The following is a 19,322-nucleotide window of genomic DNA, read 5'->3' as shown; positions in this document are numbered from 1 at the left end:
ATAACAGTAATAATTCAAACTTATTTGTCTTATAAAGATGAGAATATCATTAACAGTATTATGCTGAAATAACTCTTATAATTGCAGAGAGCCTGATGTGGGGCTCGATCCCAGGACTCTGGGATCATGACCTGAGCCGAAGGCAGATGCTTAACGACTGAGCCACCCAGGCACCCCTCCACCACACTCTTACTAGAGAATTTCTTCTGACTAGAAAGAAACTCATCTGTAAAATGCTATTTTTGTCAGTCACATTACTCTAGAAACTACACTGTTCCTAAGTTTATGATGGGTCAAATCAAAGAAAGTATTACTTATGACATCTTTCTTTATAAAATCTTTTCTTCTATTCTTTCCATCTCCCTCTCTTTTTAACAGCCAAATAGTCTTTCTTTGTTTTACTGCCTGCCACGGTGTACAAAAATGAGTGTTAGACCTATCATTGGGGACTAATGAGCAAAGACACCAGATTATCCAGGACATTTCCAGATCCAGGCTTTGGAAAATAAGGAGGTTGCATGTATTCCCAGCAGAAGTTTTACAAATTCATGAATAGCACCAGTACAGTTTTCCAAATAAAGAGAAATACTATGCACATAATAAAAGGAATTATCTATTTTGAGTACCATAAGGGGCTAGCATGCAGTATGCTTTCTCGAGAGTCTCTTTAAAAAATCTATGGTATATGTATTATACTATTTAGGGAATAGGAAACCGAAGTTTAGAAAGGATGGGGAAGATGCCTAAAATCTCACATGCAGAGTAAACAGTAGAGATGGTATTATAACTTGCTACTGTATCACCCCACCTGCTCTGCAGATAGGAAGGTGTAAACAATCATAAAGAGAGGGTACCTAGTGCCTTACCTGCTCTATGCAATCCTTGGTTAATGGTGGTGAAGGAAATGAAGCAAAAACCAGGACTCCAATATAGAGGTAAGTTAATGTCACCAGCATATAAGCAATGGACAAGTCCCTCACCTGTAAAAAGAGAACAAAATTCCCATAATACTGAATAAATTTGCAGTTAAATCTGCCTGAATAGACTAAATAAGAAAACTCACAAATTCAAGATTTATCTTTTGGCTGTGTGTGTTTTTATGTACATGCCTTCTAGGTATCCAATCTGTTCACAGAAAGTAGATAAAACAAAATTCACATACTTCACAATTAGTCCAACAATTTCTCTTTCTTTCTTTTTCTTTCTTTCTTTCTTTCTTTCTTTCTTTCTTTCTTTCTTTCTTTCTTTCTTTAACATAAATGGTGGCTTAACAAAAAATTATGACTAATTTCTAAGGTAATTTATTTACCACATTACAAAATATTTGATTAAAAATAATAAAGCTAAGGAACAAGAAAGCAAAAACAAGCCACCTTCAGTATGACCTACAGAATTAAAAACATTTTTCTTTCAGTAAATTGACTTTGTTAAACCATCAAAGCATGCCCTGGCTGAAAGAAACTGGTACAGTATTAAAACATATTTAATAAAGAAGGAAAGCTAGTTAAAGGGCAGACAGTAAGCAGGTATCACAGACAAGCTTAACAAACCTAAACAGTAAACAAAAGGAAATCAAAAGGCAACTGTTCCAACAGCTGCACAATGTTATTATTGGAATCAGTAAACAAATGCAGCACATTAAATAAAGTGGGTTGCTTTCTTCCACTGCTGTTCCCACCCTCCTGACCTCCTACCCCCATGTGAAGGAAAAAGCTCCAAGACATTTAATGCAACCAGCTGTCAGATCCAAAGAGAACAGATCCCACGGCTCACAAATCTGGTCTCCATCATCGCTAAAGTTACAGCCAAACAATTCAGCACAACTAAATTATGGCAATAAGCCTATTCATTTTTCATTTTAAACACAAATTACTTTGAAAGCTAAGAAAACAGATAAGAAAAAAATTATATATAATTTTACTTTAGTTTGATAACACAATAAGGAAAGTGGACATTTGGCATTAGGGAGCATTTCTGATTTTTTGGACAACTCTTCTCCTTAAATGGGCTGAGCAAGAATAGAAAGTTATAAACTTGAATGTTCATAAATTCACTTAAAAAGCAAGTAACAAGCTATGAGAAATCCTAAGGTTAGGTCTAAATAGACAATCAGCTTGAAAACAAACCAGGGATTCCAGACCCTGAATTAGATGGTGGACACACCTATGAAGAAGCCACAGGAACTTGGGATTATGCAGGTTGGTTCTAGCATTCTCAACGAGCTTCTAATTGTTTAGGGTTGAGGAAGGAAGCTTCAGGGGGCTTTCAAAGTCTTTCCTCTTTTTTTTTTTTTTTAAGATTTTATTTATTTGACATAGAGAAAGAGCACAAACGGGGAGTGGGAGAAGAAGCAGGCTCCCTGCTAAGCAGGGAGCCTGACGATGACCTGAGCCTAACGCAGTGACTTAACTGACTGAGCCACCCAGGTGCCTCAAGTCTTTCCTCTTTAGTTTGTGAAGCCTAGGGCCCATTTCAGGCTAGACGTCAGTCACTCCTAAGTTTGTCTCATGGTTTTGTAGAGAATGAATAGAAATGAACAAGGAAACTCTACCTTTCATATCAAAGGGTAGTATTCTCCCATTATGATGTTTAAAAGTCATTCTACCTTCAACCTACTCAATGTGACTCAAAAACAGAGGTAGTCTTATAAAATGCAAAATCTTGGGAGGCCAAAACAGCTGTGTCAGAGATAGTTATACATAAAGTGGGACAGCTACCATTTCATGGACAGTCTTTAGCTTACATAGCACCTGATCACCCATCATTCTGGTCAGGCTTTCTGCAAAGACGTGTACCTTAGTAGACTTTGGGGGAAAGTCTGATGAAGATGATAAGGCTAAGGTGCAAAGGCTTCCTGATAAGTCAGTTTTCCCTTCTGTTTCCCTGTTCTTATAGCACTGTACACATACCTGAAATTACAACATCTAGTAGAGTATACTGTAGTTATCACTAGTTTCTATTATAAAAGTAATCTATGTTCATGAATGAAAGCTCCCAAGGGGGAAAAAACTGTCCCTCAACACCCAAAAAGTAGCCAAGGTTAAGAGTTTTTGTATCATGTTGGTATTTTAATTTTTCTATGTCTAAGTTGGTTCATACCACTAGACTATGAGATCCTTGAGGGCAAGGACTATGTGTTTTTCATCTCTATATCCTCAATACCCAGAACAATACCTGGGACAGAGGAGGAACCTGGTAAATGTACAGGAAAAATAATAACCATGCTGGCTATAGTTAGTAGCCAGTTATTAAACAGGCTAGGTGCTCAGCTATGTAGTAAGCACTTTACATGTATCATCTCATTAAATGTAGGTGCATTCATTTTCTTCATTTTATAAATGAATAAACTAGTACAGCAAGGTTACAAAACTTGCTCATGGTTACAGAGTAAGTAGCTGGTAAAGTCAGTATTCAAACTAAAGATGTTATGGCTCCAAATTGCATGCCCTTAGCTATTACAGTGGAGAAATGATCAGTCTCGAATGCATCTGTGTCACAGTTAATAAACAACAATAAAGAAATAAAAGATAGGTGGCTCAGTTAACCATCTGCCTTCAGCTCAGGTGATGATCCGAGGGTCCTGGGATTGAGCCCTATATCGGGCTCCCTGCTCAGTGGAGAGCCTGCTTCTCCCTCTCCCACTCCCCCTGCTTGTGCGTGCTCTCTCTGTTAAATAAATAAATAAGATCTTAGAAAAAAAAAAGAAAAAACATAAAGAAGTAACAAGTTACGAGTAACAAAGGATACAGCAGAGTGCACACACAGATGCAAGAGAAATATTAAAATCAGAACAGTTCTATTTTACAGTAGTCTAAATGTACATTCAATGCAACTAAGTTAAGAGTTGCATATCTGTTTTCATCTGAAACTACTCTAATGAACAGAAAAGATGTTTTAATATGAAAGCAGCTGAGGGTTAGCATGATCCTGGGAAACATGCCACCTATGAATACCATGCACACATGTGGGTTTTGCTATTCTCTGGCTTGAACACAAGCCATCACTGTACTAGGCCTGGAGATACAGCCTCTTAAAAGCCCATTTAATGGAAAAGGGAGGAAAAAAGCCATCTTTTAGACAATGAGTCTCAAAGTAAAAAATATATTTAAAAAGAGGCACATAGATGATAAATGAATCCTACACATTAATAAGGTAATCTACTCTGCCTTACGAATGAGCATCGGGGGGCAGGGTGACGGGAAGAATGCTACCTCAGAATGAGGACTAGCTTTACGGGGGTGGGCACGAGTATTGCTGGAAGCACATTCTGCTTCTCGAATATAGTTTATGATTTGTTCCACATACTGTTCACAGTGAAAATACTAAGCAATGGAGCATTTACTAACAAAAATGACAGAAACTGACCACACAGACCTATCCCAGACATTTACATAAAAACCTCTGATGATGTATAGTTAAGTAAACTACACAGATTCATATGAAGAAGCAAAAAGTAAATAACAAATTGAGATATAAGGGACTGCAAATGTTTTTAAAGAACTAGCATGATGTGAAACTAAATAAAGACAGGCAAAACAAAACAAAAAAAGCACTGTATAGGTTCTAATTCAAACATGATGAGGAAATACCAAGAGGTTAGTCCACATATCCAGGATCATTTCCTAGATGTTTACAGAGACTATATATTCTGACGATAAAGAATGAGTTGGATGATCTTCAAATCTACAACTTTTTTTTCTTTTGGTAAGGTATGCCTTACTAAGGAATAGAAATTATATCCCATTTAGTGACACACACACACACACACACACACAAAACAACTATGTTTAGTGAAAACAAAACAAAACAAAAAAACCATGAAATGAAGCTGAATTTAACAAAGCTGGAAAATCTGATCATTACACCTGTTTAGGAGCCACATTATTTTCCTCCTTCACAAACGTCTTTAGATCCAAGTTCAACTCCAGTTTATATAGAAGAAAGTGAGGCCTTTTTATTCTTTTGTCTTCTCTACTTTTAAGCCTTTGTTTACTGAACTCTGAATGACTAACACAACATTAACAATTCAGAGTCCCTGACAAGCTTCACATTTTTTTCTTTTTTTTTTTTTAAAGATTTTATTTATTTGTCAGAGAGAAAGAGAGAGTGAGCGGGCAAAAGGCAGAACGATAAGCAGGTTCCCTGCTGAGCAAGGAGCCTGACACAGGGCTCAATCCTGGGACCCTGGGATCATGACCCGAGCCAAAGGCAGCCGGTTAACCAACTGAGCCACCCAAGCATGCCAGCTTCACATTTTCTGACTTAAATCTCAAGAAAATATATATTAACAGGACTTGTATGAGTCAAATTACTTACTGAAACCTGCTGAAAAGTATAATTATTAAATAAACTAAATGACAATTTTTTTCTTAGAATATAGTACCCATTTAGCTTAATTTATGTAAGTATATAAGCCAATTTCAGTACAATCAAAAGGAGAGTTTATGTATTTACATATATTTAAAGTGTTTAGAATTTTGTTGGCACAAAGTGTTAGCTTTACATTACAAAATGCTAGCTTTATCATTAGTATTTACTAATGTTTTAAGAAGTTAACATGAAGTCTAACTGATTTTTTGAAAGCTAGACGATACTTCATACCCTAGTTTCAATTAAGACAATAAGAAACCATCATCCACTTAAATTTTTAAGCTTCTTTTTAAAAAATATTTCCCACAAAAGACAAAAGTTGAGTTAAATTTTACCAGCTGAATCTCACATACTAGTTCTACAAAGTGCTAGTCTCAAAAGGGAGCAGAAACGGGAACGCATTTTATGGTGTGTACACATAAAAAAACAGATTTCAAGGCCCACTGAGTGTTCTAGTAAGAAAGGCAGAGAATCTTCCTGCAATCCTTGGGAGACCGTAAACTGAAATGTCTCTCTCTCCATGCAGTCCTGAGCTTCTCTCACTGGGGAATGCACATCTCCAGATACATAAATTTCCAGAAAAGCGATTCTACTTAAGAGTTTTAGGAAGCACAAAGTTAAGTAGAGGCCGTCCTCTTTTTTCATAGTAGTATGACCCTAAAACTGCCTGGACACCTCTTTGAGGAAGATGTGGTGGCAGCTGCAGCACAGCTGGGGTCCACCTGCTCCCGCCGTACTGCTGTTTGCTCTCACCCAGGAACAAGTTGGTCAGAAAGCTGTGCACTGCAGCTATGGCTTACAGATACCAGAAAGACTGCCGTAAAACCTGAAGTGGGGATTCGCTGAATGTAAATGCCCTGAACAATCTGTGCTGACTTCATCAGAGGCACACAGGAAAAGAATATCAAAGTAAAAGAATGAGTTTGGATGCCCACCAAGACTCTGAGAATCACTATGTGATTTAAACTCCTTGGACTGAAGGTACTAAGATTCCTAAGATTTTCCAAAGTCAGTTCTAGACAAGGATCCACAAGCCACTCATTGACTTGCACAGTCCTTCAGAGATTGTTAAGCTTTTAACTTCCAGCAGTATTGAATGGTTGAAGTCACTACTGTAGATATTTACACCAACTATTTCAATAAATTATCATTTGTTAAAAAAAATGTGTGATACGATCATAAATAATCTATGAGAAAAATTGATTGTTCCATGACCTTTAACAATTTTTGTTGAAACATTAAAAACTCTCACTGTTGGTTACAAATGTATAAGGAAATGAAAACATTAGCAAAAGTACTATTTTTTTTAAGTTTTTTAATTTATTCATTTGAAAGAGAGAGAGCGAGCAAGCAAGAGTATGAGCAGGGGGAAGGGTGAGAGGGAGAGTGTGAGAAGTAGACCCCCCCACCCCTGAGCAGGAAGCTGATGTGGGACTCGATCCCAGGACTCTGGGGTCATGACCTGAGCTGAAGGCAGACACTTAACCGACTGAGCCATCTAGATGCCCTAATATACTATTTTAAAACATCAGAAACATTGAGAATTAAAGTGGTGTTTTTTTTTTTATTTAAAAAAACTTACCAAGGGCACTTTGAATTATTTCCTCCTTCTCATGGTATAATTACAATACAGAGCAAGCATCTTTTCCATGCCTTAGTGAACTGTCATATTCCTTTCTTCTAAGTTTGCATTACCTTCCATCACTTCATCCATTGTGCCTTCAAAGTTGTGAAGTATTTCTCAGAATTCTTTCAATGTGAAGTTTTCTGATAGTGCCACTTCCTGGGGGACAACTTCATTCTTCTCATCACAACCACTTTCCTCATTGATGTTGATAAGTTCACCTTCCCCAGGTCCCCAGATTCCTCTGGCTGCACATTCAGAGTCTCTTGAACGTCTACCTTTCCACAAGCAGAGGTTTCTTCCATGATTTCATTTATGTTTCATTCAAATTTCATTTCCAGCATTTTCACTTTTTATTTCATTATTGCACTTTCACCTCTGTCAATTTTCTCTCTCGATTTTCCATTTTTGTAAAATATTATGTGGATTTACCACCAGGTAAGAAGGAGACAACTTAACTATCCGCTTGGCAGTCTGTGTGTAAAGTGAATGACAGATGTGTAGTGACCAATCAATGAGACTTTGAAAGAAGTGATGTGATTGGTAACAGATCATGATATATGTCTGTTATTTATGTGGTGATTTGTGAATTGAAGGGCAGGTAGCTATTACTTTATGTAAGTACTCAAATTTCAACTCCTGTGGTAATTGGAATTTAAACCATGTTGTTAGGGGGACTGAGGTAATTTAAACCACAGTAACTGAAAGTCATGCATATAGGAACTGTGTAAAGTGAGGTCTGCCTGTCATTTAACTCATTATTTTAAGACTTTTCTACTAAGACAAACTAATTCAGAGTACAGTAAAAATGTGCATGCATGCTTAAGATGAAATATGAAACTTCAATGAAATTGTGTTCTTCACCTGCAGATTCCCAGGTAGATGAGGTATTCTCTGTCATTAGGAGACTTTAGTGGTAAAGTTTGAGAAGCAGAGCCTTATTATGGGTAGAATCATCCAATACGTTACTTGGTCTAAGCTGGCCTAAGAAAAAAGTTGATTAGTATAGGCAGGTGACTTAGATGGCACCAAGGAACACATTATTAATAAGATATACATTATTTCCTGTGAAGATGAAACAGGTATTTTCCACTATCTTTCTAAACTTCCTAAAACTTCATGTAGGTAGCTTTGTTCAAGTGACAATGAGTGAGGGAACTTGTGAAGGAGGAGGAAGGGATTTAAAAGTACAGAGCTTTAAAAGTATATGCTCATTTTCCCCTTACATCCCAAAGTCCAAATGCTTACTTAGGATAAACAAGACTTTCTTCCTATTCCCTCAGAAGATTTAAAATTGTTTATGACAAAAGTATAAGTATAATAAGACTAAACATTTCCAAGATAAAAACTAAATCTAGGGGCGCCTGAGTGGCTCAGTGCGTTAAGTGTCTGGCTTTGGCTCAGGTCATGATCTTAAGGTCCTGGGATCGAGCCCCGTGTCGTAGGGCTCCCTGCTCAGACTCCTTTCTCCACCTGCAATTCTGCCTGCTTCTCTGTCTCTGCCCCTCCCCCTGTTTGCGCTCTCTCTCTCTCTCAAATAAAGAAATAAAATCTGGGGCGCCTGGGTGGCTCAGTTGTTTGGGCGACTGCCTTCGGCTCGGGTCATGGTCCTGGAGTCCCGGGATCAAGTCCCACATCGGGCTCCCTGCTCAGCGGGGAGTCTGCTTCTCCCTCTGACCCTCCCCCCTCTCACGTGCTCTCTCTCTCTCCTTCTCTCTCTCAAATAAATAAATAAAATCTTTAAAAAAAAATAAAATAAAATCTGTAAAAAAAATAAAATTGAAAAATAAAATTAAAATCTAGTGCAGTGATGAGAGAAAAGATAAGAATTAACATGGTTCATTATGTATTTTTCTGGGGATCCATTATTAGCATTATAGGAAGAAATCTAGGAGAAGAGTTAATATGTTCTCGTTGCAAAATACGTTTGAAGGCACTGGAAAGAATCTGAAGGGGAAGATATTTTCTCCTGTTAGGTGAGAGATCCAGTCTAAATGTAAGGAGAGAGGGTAAGAGGGGATATAGAAACAAAAAATTTCTAGCTGCTACTATACATCACAGCATGTTAAATACCTTTCCTATTTTATAATGTTTAATTGTGATTAAAACCCTGAGATGTAGGTATCAAATAATGCTATTTTTACATCTGAAAAATCTGAAGGTCACCAAGTTAGAGAGTTTGGAAAATCCAGATTAACTCAATTCTAACTCCATTCACAGGTAATATGCCAGATGTGTTACTACGTAAGAGTAAACATGAAAATGGTGGAGTTTGATTTATATTCTTGCCCTAATTTGAGAGCTAACTTCCTTCTCCTTAGAAGGATTTTTGCCTTCATAATGATTCTGCCACACATTGCTTGAAGTTTTCTCAGAATCCCCAGGCACAATGAACTCTTCTTCCTTTGTATTTCAGTAACAATTGTACAGACCTCTATTAGAGCTTCACCATGATTTTCATTTACATGGTTAGAAGCCATCAAACTGATTTCAAAATCTGCAGACAAGGCCACAAGTAACTGGTTAACTTCTGCCTGCTTTGGGTTCAATTCACTCTTCTTTCTCTAGTATCTTAAGGTAGAAGGTTAGGCTACTGATTTGAAATCTTTCTTCTTTTTTAATGTAGATATTTACAGCTATAAAATTTCCCTTCAACCACTGCTTTAGCTGCATCCCATAAGTTTTGCTCTGTTGTGTCTTCATTTTTAGTGATCTCAAAGTATTTTCCAATTTTTCTTGTGATTTCTTCTTTGACGCATTGCTTATTTAGGAGGCTGCTATTTAATTTCCATGTATTTGTCAATCTTCCAAATTTCTTCATTAGTGATTTTTAAATTTACTTTACTGTGGTCCAAGAATATACTTGGTATGATTTCAATCCTTTTAAATTTATTGAGATTTATTCAATTTCCCAGCATATGGTCTATCTTGGTATATGTTCCATAAGCATTTGAAAAGAATGTGCATTCACCTGTTGCTTGAGAGAAGACCTTTATAAATGTTAATTAGATCAAGTAGGTTGACATTATTTTGGTTTTCTATATCCTTATTTATTTTCTATTCCATCAATGATTAAAGGAGGGGTAATGAAATCTCCAATTTAATAGTGAATTTGTCTACTTCTCCTTTCTGTTTTGACAGCTGCTGCTTCATTTATTTGGAAACTCTGTCCCTGGGTGCCTATGTATTTATGATTATTATGTCTTCTTGAGGGATTGATCCCTAAAGATCATTATGTACTGTTGCTCTTTATCTCTGTTAATACTCCTCATTCTGAAGTCGACTTTGATATTAAAACAGCCACTCTACCTGTCTTTGTTTAGTGTCTGCATGGTGTATCTTTATATTTAAAGTATACAGCTGACCTTTGAACAACGTGGGTTTGAAATGCGCAGGCCCACTTAAATGCAGATTTTCTCCAATAGATACAGCACAGTACTGTAAATGCATTCTCTTTCTTATGATTTTCTTAGTAACATTTTCCTTTCTCTAGCTTACTTTATTATAAGAATATAGCATATAATACATTAAAAATACAAAATATGTATTGAAATCAACTGTATATGTTATCATTAAAGCTTCCAGTCAACAGTAGGCTATTAGGAGTTAAGCTCTGGGGGAAAGTTATACATGAATTTATGACTGTGGCAGTGGGGGACGAGGTAGTCAGCACCCTTAACCGCCATCTTGTTCAAGGGTCAACTGTAGTCAGGTTTTGTTTTTTAATCACTCTGATATCTTTTAATTGCAGCATTTAGACCATTTATATTTAAAGTTATCATCAATATGATTGGGTTTAAATCTATTATCTTGCTATTTGTTTTCAGTTTGTCCCATCTAGTCTTTGTTTCTTTCTTTTTATTCTGTTTCTTTTTTTAAATCTTTTAGATAACCTGGGTATTTTAAAAAGATTGTATCACCACTGCTGGCTATTAGCTATGCCTCTTCATTTTTTTAGTGATTACTCTATAGCAGGGGTTGACAAACTATGGTCCATGATGAAATCTGGCTTGCTGTCTGTTTTTGTAAATAAAGTTTTCTTGAAACATAGCCACCATCCATTTGTTCAAATACTCTTTATGGTTACTTTCATGACACAGAAGCAGAGCTAGGTAGTTTTAACAAAGACCATAAGGCCCACAAAGCCTAAAATATTTACCATCTAAACCTTTACAGAAAAAGTTTGCTGACTACTGTTCTATGGCTTAAATTTAAGAATTAAGATCCAATAACAAAATTCAATTCCTCTGACAATTACTCACGTTGTTTTCTTGGTTCTTGTTGTTCTTCAAGAGTGTAATAATACAATTATGAATAAAGAAAGCAAGGGTAAGCACTCCAGTCAGCTGTGGAAACTGAAATCTTATCTCTAGGAGAAAAAGAGAGTGAAAAAAAAAAAAAAAAACCACAGTACATTAAAACTGACAGCCAGAAAACGAATGTTAGTAGCCTAAAGTTGACTGCCAAAAATTAGCTGCCTCTGCTTTATCCAGGGAATATTAAAATGTCTTTACAAAGTTCCTCAAGGCTTGAACAAAGTACTTGAGCAAAGTACTTGAAAAGGGAAAGAAAAGGAATTAAGAAATGGCTACTCTGTGAGGGTACTTCACATCAGTTAATGCTGTTTGAGGTCACACAACTACTGTGTGGCACAGCAGGTTTCAAATTTAGAACTTTAAAGGTCTTCCTCTTCTAATACTTGAATTTGCCAGAAAAATACCTTTAGAAAAGGAATCAGAAAAGGGAGAATTGGTCATTTAACATTTTTCAAAGGCTAATGTAAAAGGCACTGCTTAAAAATACAGAAATAACAAATGTCTACACAGAGGGCAATGGTTAAACTAGGATATAACTGCTCTGTGGTATACAGTACATAAGAATTATGTTCTAAAGAAAGGTTTTATGCTATGGCAAATGTTAATGACTCAAATAGCATGTATAGTATGATTTTACATTTATTTTTAAAAGTTTGTGTGTGTATATACATACGTATGTATGCTAAGAAAAAAGATTGGAGGGATAAAAGTTTAAATAGTGATTATCTCTAAATTTTCTATAATAAATTCAAAGTTAATATGAAATAAGAATAATAAAATAATAAGTATTTCAAAAGCACTGCCAATTTCTGTCTTTGAGGTTTGCTAACACAAAAATGAAAAACTGCTTTTATGTAGAATAAGACCAAGATTTACATGAAAACAGTGCTATATCTAGGCAAAGTAGGTGGCAAAAGTGAAGAACAACCTGTCTCAGGGGATTCCTTAGTTAGAAAAGAAAGTCCACTGATTTTTGCCATAGTATTTAGGAAAGAAAATAAGAATAACTAAGAATCAAGTGCTGGCTCTGAAATAAATTAGGATGTAAGAGTTTAAAAATTATATACTTAAGTTTTCCATTAAGTTTTTGTTGTTCTATTAGCTTTTTTTTTTTTAATATTTTTTTATTTATTTCTTTGACAGAGAGAGACACAGCGAGAGAGGGAATGCGAGAGGGAGAAGCAGGCTTCTCGCCGAGCAGGGAGCCTGATGTGGGGCTTGATCATGACCTGAGCTGAAGGCAGCTGCTTCACTGACTGAGCCACCCAGGTGCCCCGGTCTATTAGCTTTCATCTAAATTTTTATTCACAAAGCAATTCAAAGTCTATTTTTCTAGGGTGCCTGGGTGGCTCAGTCAGTTAAGTGTCTGACTCTTGGTTCAGCTCAGCTCATGATCTCAGGGTTGTGAGATCGAGCCCTGTGGTGGGCTCTGCACTGGGCATGGAGCCTGCTTAAGAGTCTCTCTCTCCCTCTCCCACTGCACCCCCCCCCCCGCCCATGTACACATGCTCTCTCTAAAAAAAAATATAAAACAAAAAAATTTTTCTCAGGAAAAATTTCCCCTTTTCTGTCTATAATCTTTTAACTTTTTTTTTTTTCTACATCTAAGCAATTAAATAAAATGTGGGGGCAACTCCCACTTCTGTTTAAAAAATAAAAATTCTAAAACAATTTATTTTTAAGTAATCTCTACACCCAACATGGGGCTTGAACTTACTTCGAGATCAAGAGTTGCACTCTCTACTGACTGAGCCAACCACAGCCCCCCTGCCAAAACCAACTCTTAATACATTGGGCATATAAGGATACATAGATCACTTCAGATCAATAATCAGAATTATATTTATATAATATTAAGAGAGGTATCATTTTTGGAAATATGATAAATTATTTACATGACTTTATTCTTTGCAGAACAATAACTGAAAAACTCTTTAGTAAGAATTCAAAGTTATCAAATCACAAAGGAAGAGAGCAAAAGAGAAAGAAAGGAAAAAAGGAATTACAAAACAACCAGAAATCAATTAATAAAATGGCAATATTAAGTCCATACCTATCAATAATTACTTTTTTATTTTATTTTATTTTTTTCTTGTGCACATCCAGGATGATTTCCTTGGGATGACTTTCTAGAAGGAGTATTTTTTTTTTAATATTATGTTCAGTTAGCCACTGTATATATCAAAAATTCTTTTAAATGTAAATGGACTAAATTCTCCAACCAAAAGAAAAAGAGTAGCTGAATGGATAAAATAACAAGACTCAACCAGATGTTGCCTACAAGAGACTCACTTCAGCTTTAAGGACACACACAGACTCAGAGTGAAAGGCTGGGAAAAGATATTCCATGCAAATGTAAACCAAAAGAAAGTAGGGCTATACGTATATCCAAAAAAAAAAATAGACTTTAAACCAAAGACTGTATCAAGAGACAAAAAAGGTCATTATATAATAATAAAGCGATCAACTCATCAGACATTTGCAAATATTTATGTTCCCAACATAGGAGCACCTAAGTACATAAAGCAAATATGAACAGATCTGATGGGAGAAATAGACAGCAATATAATAATACTAGAGGGCTTCAATATACCACGTTTAACAATAAATAGATCACTCAGACAGAAAATCAATAAGGAAAGATTGAACCTAAATGACACGTTACACCAGATGTACTTGATAGACATTTACAAAACACTCCATCCAATAAGAGAATACACATTCTTCTCAAGTGCACATGGAACATCTCCAGGATACATCACATGTTAGCCCACAAAGTATGTCTCAACAAATTTAAGAGAACTGAAATCATACCAAGCATCTTTTCCAACCACAATGGTATGAAACTAGAAATCAATTACAGAAAAAAAAACTGGAAAATTCACAAATATGTGGAGATGAAGTAACATGTACTGAACAACCAATGAGCCAAAGAAGGAATCAAAAGAGAAATCAAGATGTTGAGACAAGTGAAAATGGAAATACTTACCAAACTTAAAGGATGAAGCAAAAACAGTTCTATGAGGTCAGTTTATGGTGATAAACATCCACATTAAGAAACAAAAAAGATCTCAAATAAACAACCTAACTAGATGCCTGGGTGACTCAGGCAGTTGAGTGTCCGACTCTTGATTTTGGCTCAGGTTATGATTTCAGGGTCCTGGGATCGAGTCCCATGTTAGGCTCTGCACTAAATGGGGGGTCTGCTTGAGGATTCTCCCTCTTCCTCTGCCCTTTCCCCCTCTTAAGCTCATGCTCGCTTGCTCACTTTCTCTAAAATACATAAATAAATCCTAAAGAAAAAAACCAACTTTATACCTCAAATAATAATGAGAAAAAAAGAACAAATTAACCTAAAGTAGAAGAAAGGAAATAACAAAGTTGAGAGCAGAAATAAATGAAATAGAGACTAAAGAGACAATAGAAAAGATTAACAAAACTAAGCTGGTTTTTTGAAAAGATAAAATAGATAAATCTTTAGCTAGATTAAACAAGAAAAAAGAGAGAGGACTCAAATGAAAAAAATTATAAATGAAAGGGGAGACATCACAACTGATACCACAGAAATACAAAGATTTATGAGACGACTGTAAACACTTATACGCCAACAAATTGGAAACCAACAAATTGGACTTAGACACCAAGAGATAGATACATTACTAGAAACATACAAACTACCAAGACTGAATCATAAATGGAAAATAAGAACAGACCAATTTCTAGTGAGGAGATTGAATCAGTAATAAAAAAATCTCCCAATAAAGAAAAGTCCAGGCAGGACCAGGTATCTTCACTGGTGATTTCCAGCAAACATTTGAAGATAAATTAATACTAATCCTTTTTAAACTCTTCCAAAAAATAAAAGAGGAGGGAACACTTCCAAACTCACTTTATGAGGCCAGTACTACCCTGATCCTGATATCAAATTCAGGCAAGGACACTACAAAAAAAGAAAATTATAGGCCAATATCCCTGATGAACATAGATGCAAAAATTCTCAACAAAACATTAGCAAACTGAATTCTATACCATGATTAAGTGGGATTTATTTCAGGGATGCAAGGATAGTTCAACATTCACAAATCAATCAACGTGATAGACCACATTAATAAAACAAGGGATAAAAATCATATGATCAGCTCAATGGATGCAGAAAAAGCATTTCACAAACTCCAATATCCATTTATGATAAAAACTCTAAACTGGGTATGGCGGGAATGTACATCAACATAATGAAGGCCATGGCCAACATCGTACTCAACAGTGAAAAGCTGAAAGCTTTTCCTCCAAGATCAGGAATGAGAGACAGGATGCCCACTCTCACCATTCTTATTCAACACAGTACTAGAAATCCTCGCCACAGCAATTAACCAAGAAAAAGAAACAAAAGGCACCCAAATCAGAAAGGAAGAAGTAAAACTGTCTCCATTTGCAGATGACATTATATTATATATAGAAAACTCTAAAGACTACACCAAAAAACTTACAACTAGGGGCGCCTAGGTGGCTCAGTTGTTAAGCGTCTGCCTTCGGCTCAGGTCATGATCCCAGGGCCCTGGGATCGAGCCCTGCATCAGGCTCCCTGCTCTGCGGGAAGCCTGCTTCTCCCTCTCCCACTCCCCTTACTTGTGTTCCCTCTCTCACTGTGTCTCTCTCTGTCTCTCTCTATCAAATAAATAAAATCTTAAAAAAAAAACAAAACTGTTACAACTAATAAATAAATTCAGTAAAGTTTCAGGATACAAAATCAATATGCAAAAATCTGTTGCACTTCTATACACTAACAATGAACCATTAGAAAGAGAAATTAAGAAAACAATTCCATTTACAATAGTATCAGAAAGAATAAAGTACTTAAGAATCAATTTTAACCAAAGAGGTGAAAGACCTGTAAGTTGAAAACAGTAATGAAAGAAACTGAAGACGACACAAATAAATGGAAAGATATTCCATGTCCATGTTTGAAGAATTATTACAGTTAAAATGTCCATGCTACCCAAAGCAATTCAATGCAATCCCTATTAAAATCCAACGGCATTTTTCAAAGAAATAGAACAAACAATCCTAAAATGTGTATAGCATCACAAAAGACCCTGAAAGCCAAAGCAGTCTTGAGGAAGAACAAGACTGAAGATATCACAATCCCAGATTTCAAACTATAGTACAAAGCTACTGTAATCAAAACACTATGGTACTGGCAAAAAAGAGACACAGAGATCAGTGGAACAGAAGACAGTGCGCAGAAATAAACTCAGACATACATGGTCAATTCATTTATGTTAAAGGAGCCCAAAATATACAAACTGGATCAGCCACACCCACCTCTTAATTATTACCTCAGCAGTGCTTTAGCACATCCACGTTCTGACAGTATTTTCATTAACACTGCTTTTCTACATATTCTGTTGGTTCAGAGAGAATGCATAAATGAGGCTATAGCACCTCTGACCTCAACTTATTATATTATTATTGTTATTATTACCATTACCATTATTATTATGCATTTGACCATAGCAGCTCCATTACGAACACTACTTTTAGGCAGGGAATTATAGGACTATTTTTCCTCTACCCTACTGATGTCCTGGAGTCATAGAGGACTCCTACTTCAGCCAACCTTCAATAAAGGGGAAGGAGTGTTTCAGTGCCACTAAAGTTGTTTTTAGCTTAAAAGAGAAGGCTCTTCACGATTGGGACTTTGCCTCTCTATCCTTACCTCCAAACACTTCCCAACTAGTATTCTTTCACTCCAGCAACCCAGATTCTTATAATTTCCTAAAGGGGTCGTGTTATCTCAGGCCTTAACTGTTGCTTAAACATGTTCTATTGACCGGGCATATACCCCTTCCACCAATTCTTCATTTAAAGAACTCCTTTAGGTCCTTAGAAACCTTCTCTGATTTCTTTCTTTCCTTTTTTTTTTTTTTATTTATTTGACAGAGAGACAGCGAGAGAGGGAACACAAGGAGGGGGAGTGGGAGGCTTCCCGCCAAGCAGGGAGCCTGATGTGGGGCTCGATCCCAGGACCCTGGGACCATGACCTGAGCTGAAGGCAGATGCTTAACGACTGAGCCACCCAGGTGCCCCACCTTCTCTGATTTCTAATTTTTATTTGCATGCAATTCCCCTAGATTATTGTCTCTTAGATTTATCTCTACATTATGATCAGTAATTCACAAATTGATCTTACTGCTCAACTGGAAGATCCTGGAGGGTAGTGAGCCACATCTCTTTCTGACAATGTATGGCACATAATCAGTGGTATTCCTTTATATTCAGAATAAAGGACTTCAGCCATTTAAGTGGTCAAAATTCTATTTTAAACTGTTCTTCAGAATGACTTTGCTTTTTGCTAAGATCTTTCAGTTTTCAATAAGCTCCCTTCAGTATAGCTGATATTTCCTGTCTTTCAGAGCAATCAACTTCTATTACCTCTAAATGCTTTCTGAAGCAATTTATTAATTGATCCTTTTCTAACCATGGCCAGTGATACCAGTGTTGTTTCTAACTTGTCAAATTAGAATGAGTAAATATCTGGCTTTTTCCAATTAACCAACAAAAACTCTTTTTGAGTAATTTTTTTTTTAAAGATTTTATTTATTTATTTGACAGAGAGAGCGAGAGAGCACAAGCATGAGGAGCAGTAGAAGGAGAGGGAGAAGCAGGCTCCCCGCCGAGCAGGGAGCCTGATGCGGGGCTCAATCCCAGGACCCTGGGATCGTGACCTGAGCCGAAGGCAGACGCTTAACGACTGAGCCACCCAAGTGCCCCACTGAGTAATTTTCTTAAAAACCTGAGATTTTTCAACAGTTTCAGTGAGATATAATTCATATGCACTTCACCCATTTAAAGTATACAGCCATTTTGGAATGCCAACTGGCAATATCAACCAAAGCAGAATATACACATACCTTGCAAATCCACTCTTAGGTTTGTACAAGAGAAAGCTGTCATATTTTCACCTTAAATATGTATAAGAATAGAGTACAGCAATAAACATAATACTAAACAAACGGAGACAAACATCCTTGAACAGTAAAAGATAAACAAATTGTGGGTATAGTTATATAATGAAATACCAATGAGAATGAACTACAAATGGACACAACTACATGGATCAATATCACAATTTAATGTTGATTGGAAGAAGCCAGACACTAAAGAACATATGTTCTATATTTCTTTTACATGACTTAAAAACAAAACAAAACACAGACAAAACCAACTTTTGGGGTTAGAAGTCAGAACAGTGGTTAACTTTGCAGGGAGATAGCGGCTGGTAGGCATAATGAGAGGAACTTCTAGAGTGCTAGTTTTTGCTCTGGTTCTGGGTATCTGGTACATTGTGAAAATCAAACCGTATACTTAAGAGTTGTGCACTTTTATATGTGTATGTTATGCCTCAATAAAAAGTTCAAAAGCAAAAACAAAAAAATGATAGGGCCTACATGTAAAAAAATATGAAAACAGAAATTCCATTATATTTGGAGGCATTATTAAGTATCAGTGAGTGCATGGTAGAATGCAGTCTGCTCCTAATGGAAAGTTAATAACAAAGCTATTTAAAGCATATGTGGTTAGAAAATTATTTTTTCTGGTTGCAGATGAACACAATGCTGCTAACAAATGGCAAATCACTGCATAATCCTTGGAGATCAGTGTCTGAAGTCTTTCTGAAATCAGTTTCAAAGCATTTAACAGTTTTTCATTTTAAAAATGTAGTCCTAAATGTGTACTAATTGTTAAAAAGTATTACAGGGCTTCCAACAAAAAACAGCATTCTCTTGCTTCATACCCCCCATCCTGAAGCCTGTTTCCCAGAGGTAATTAATTATACCTCTTATAACTATTCAGCACACTTTAAATTTAGAATCTATCTTATTTAATATGCTTATATTCCTTTGCCTTTATTTTTAAAATTTTAGACATAATCCACTGACTTTTTATGTTACTACTACCGCTCACATTTTCCCATCCCCCATCCTCCCAATATAATCTTAATTCTAATTTTG

The 19,322-nt window shown here is 36.2% G+C and overlaps 1 protein-coding gene across 7 annotated transcripts in view; it reads right to left on the bottom strand.

The window, feature by feature from the left end:
- SLC38A9 (solute carrier family 38 member 9) overlaps positions 1 to 19,322 on the bottom strand; it is an 83,589-nt gene that overhangs the window by 7,066 nt on the left and 57,201 nt on the right. For all 7 annotated transcript variants that reach the window (XR_003212204.2, XM_025892386.2, XM_073905485.1 and 4 more), the window contains 2 exons: positions 11,257 to 11,363; positions 867 to 980 (listed from right to left, as the gene is read on the bottom strand). Coding sequence is in view for 6 of the 7 variants with exons in the window: in XM_025892386.2 (XP_025748171.1) it covers positions 867 to 980; positions 11,257 to 11,363 (221 nt within the window). In the remaining variant the exon portion in view is untranslated. The remainder of the gene's footprint in view (positions 1 to 866; positions 981 to 11,256; positions 11,364 to 19,322) is intronic.

Source organism: Callorhinus ursinus, unplaced genomic scaffold (assembly GCF_003265705.2).
Source record: "Callorhinus ursinus isolate GAN/ISIS: 27379988/994484 unplaced genomic scaffold, GSC_fseal_2.0 scaffold23, whole genome shotgun sequence".
Taxonomy (NCBI): domain Eukaryota; kingdom Metazoa; phylum Chordata; class Mammalia; order Carnivora; family Otariidae; genus Callorhinus; species Callorhinus ursinus.
This window is presented reverse-complemented; position numbering and strand designations above follow the sequence as displayed.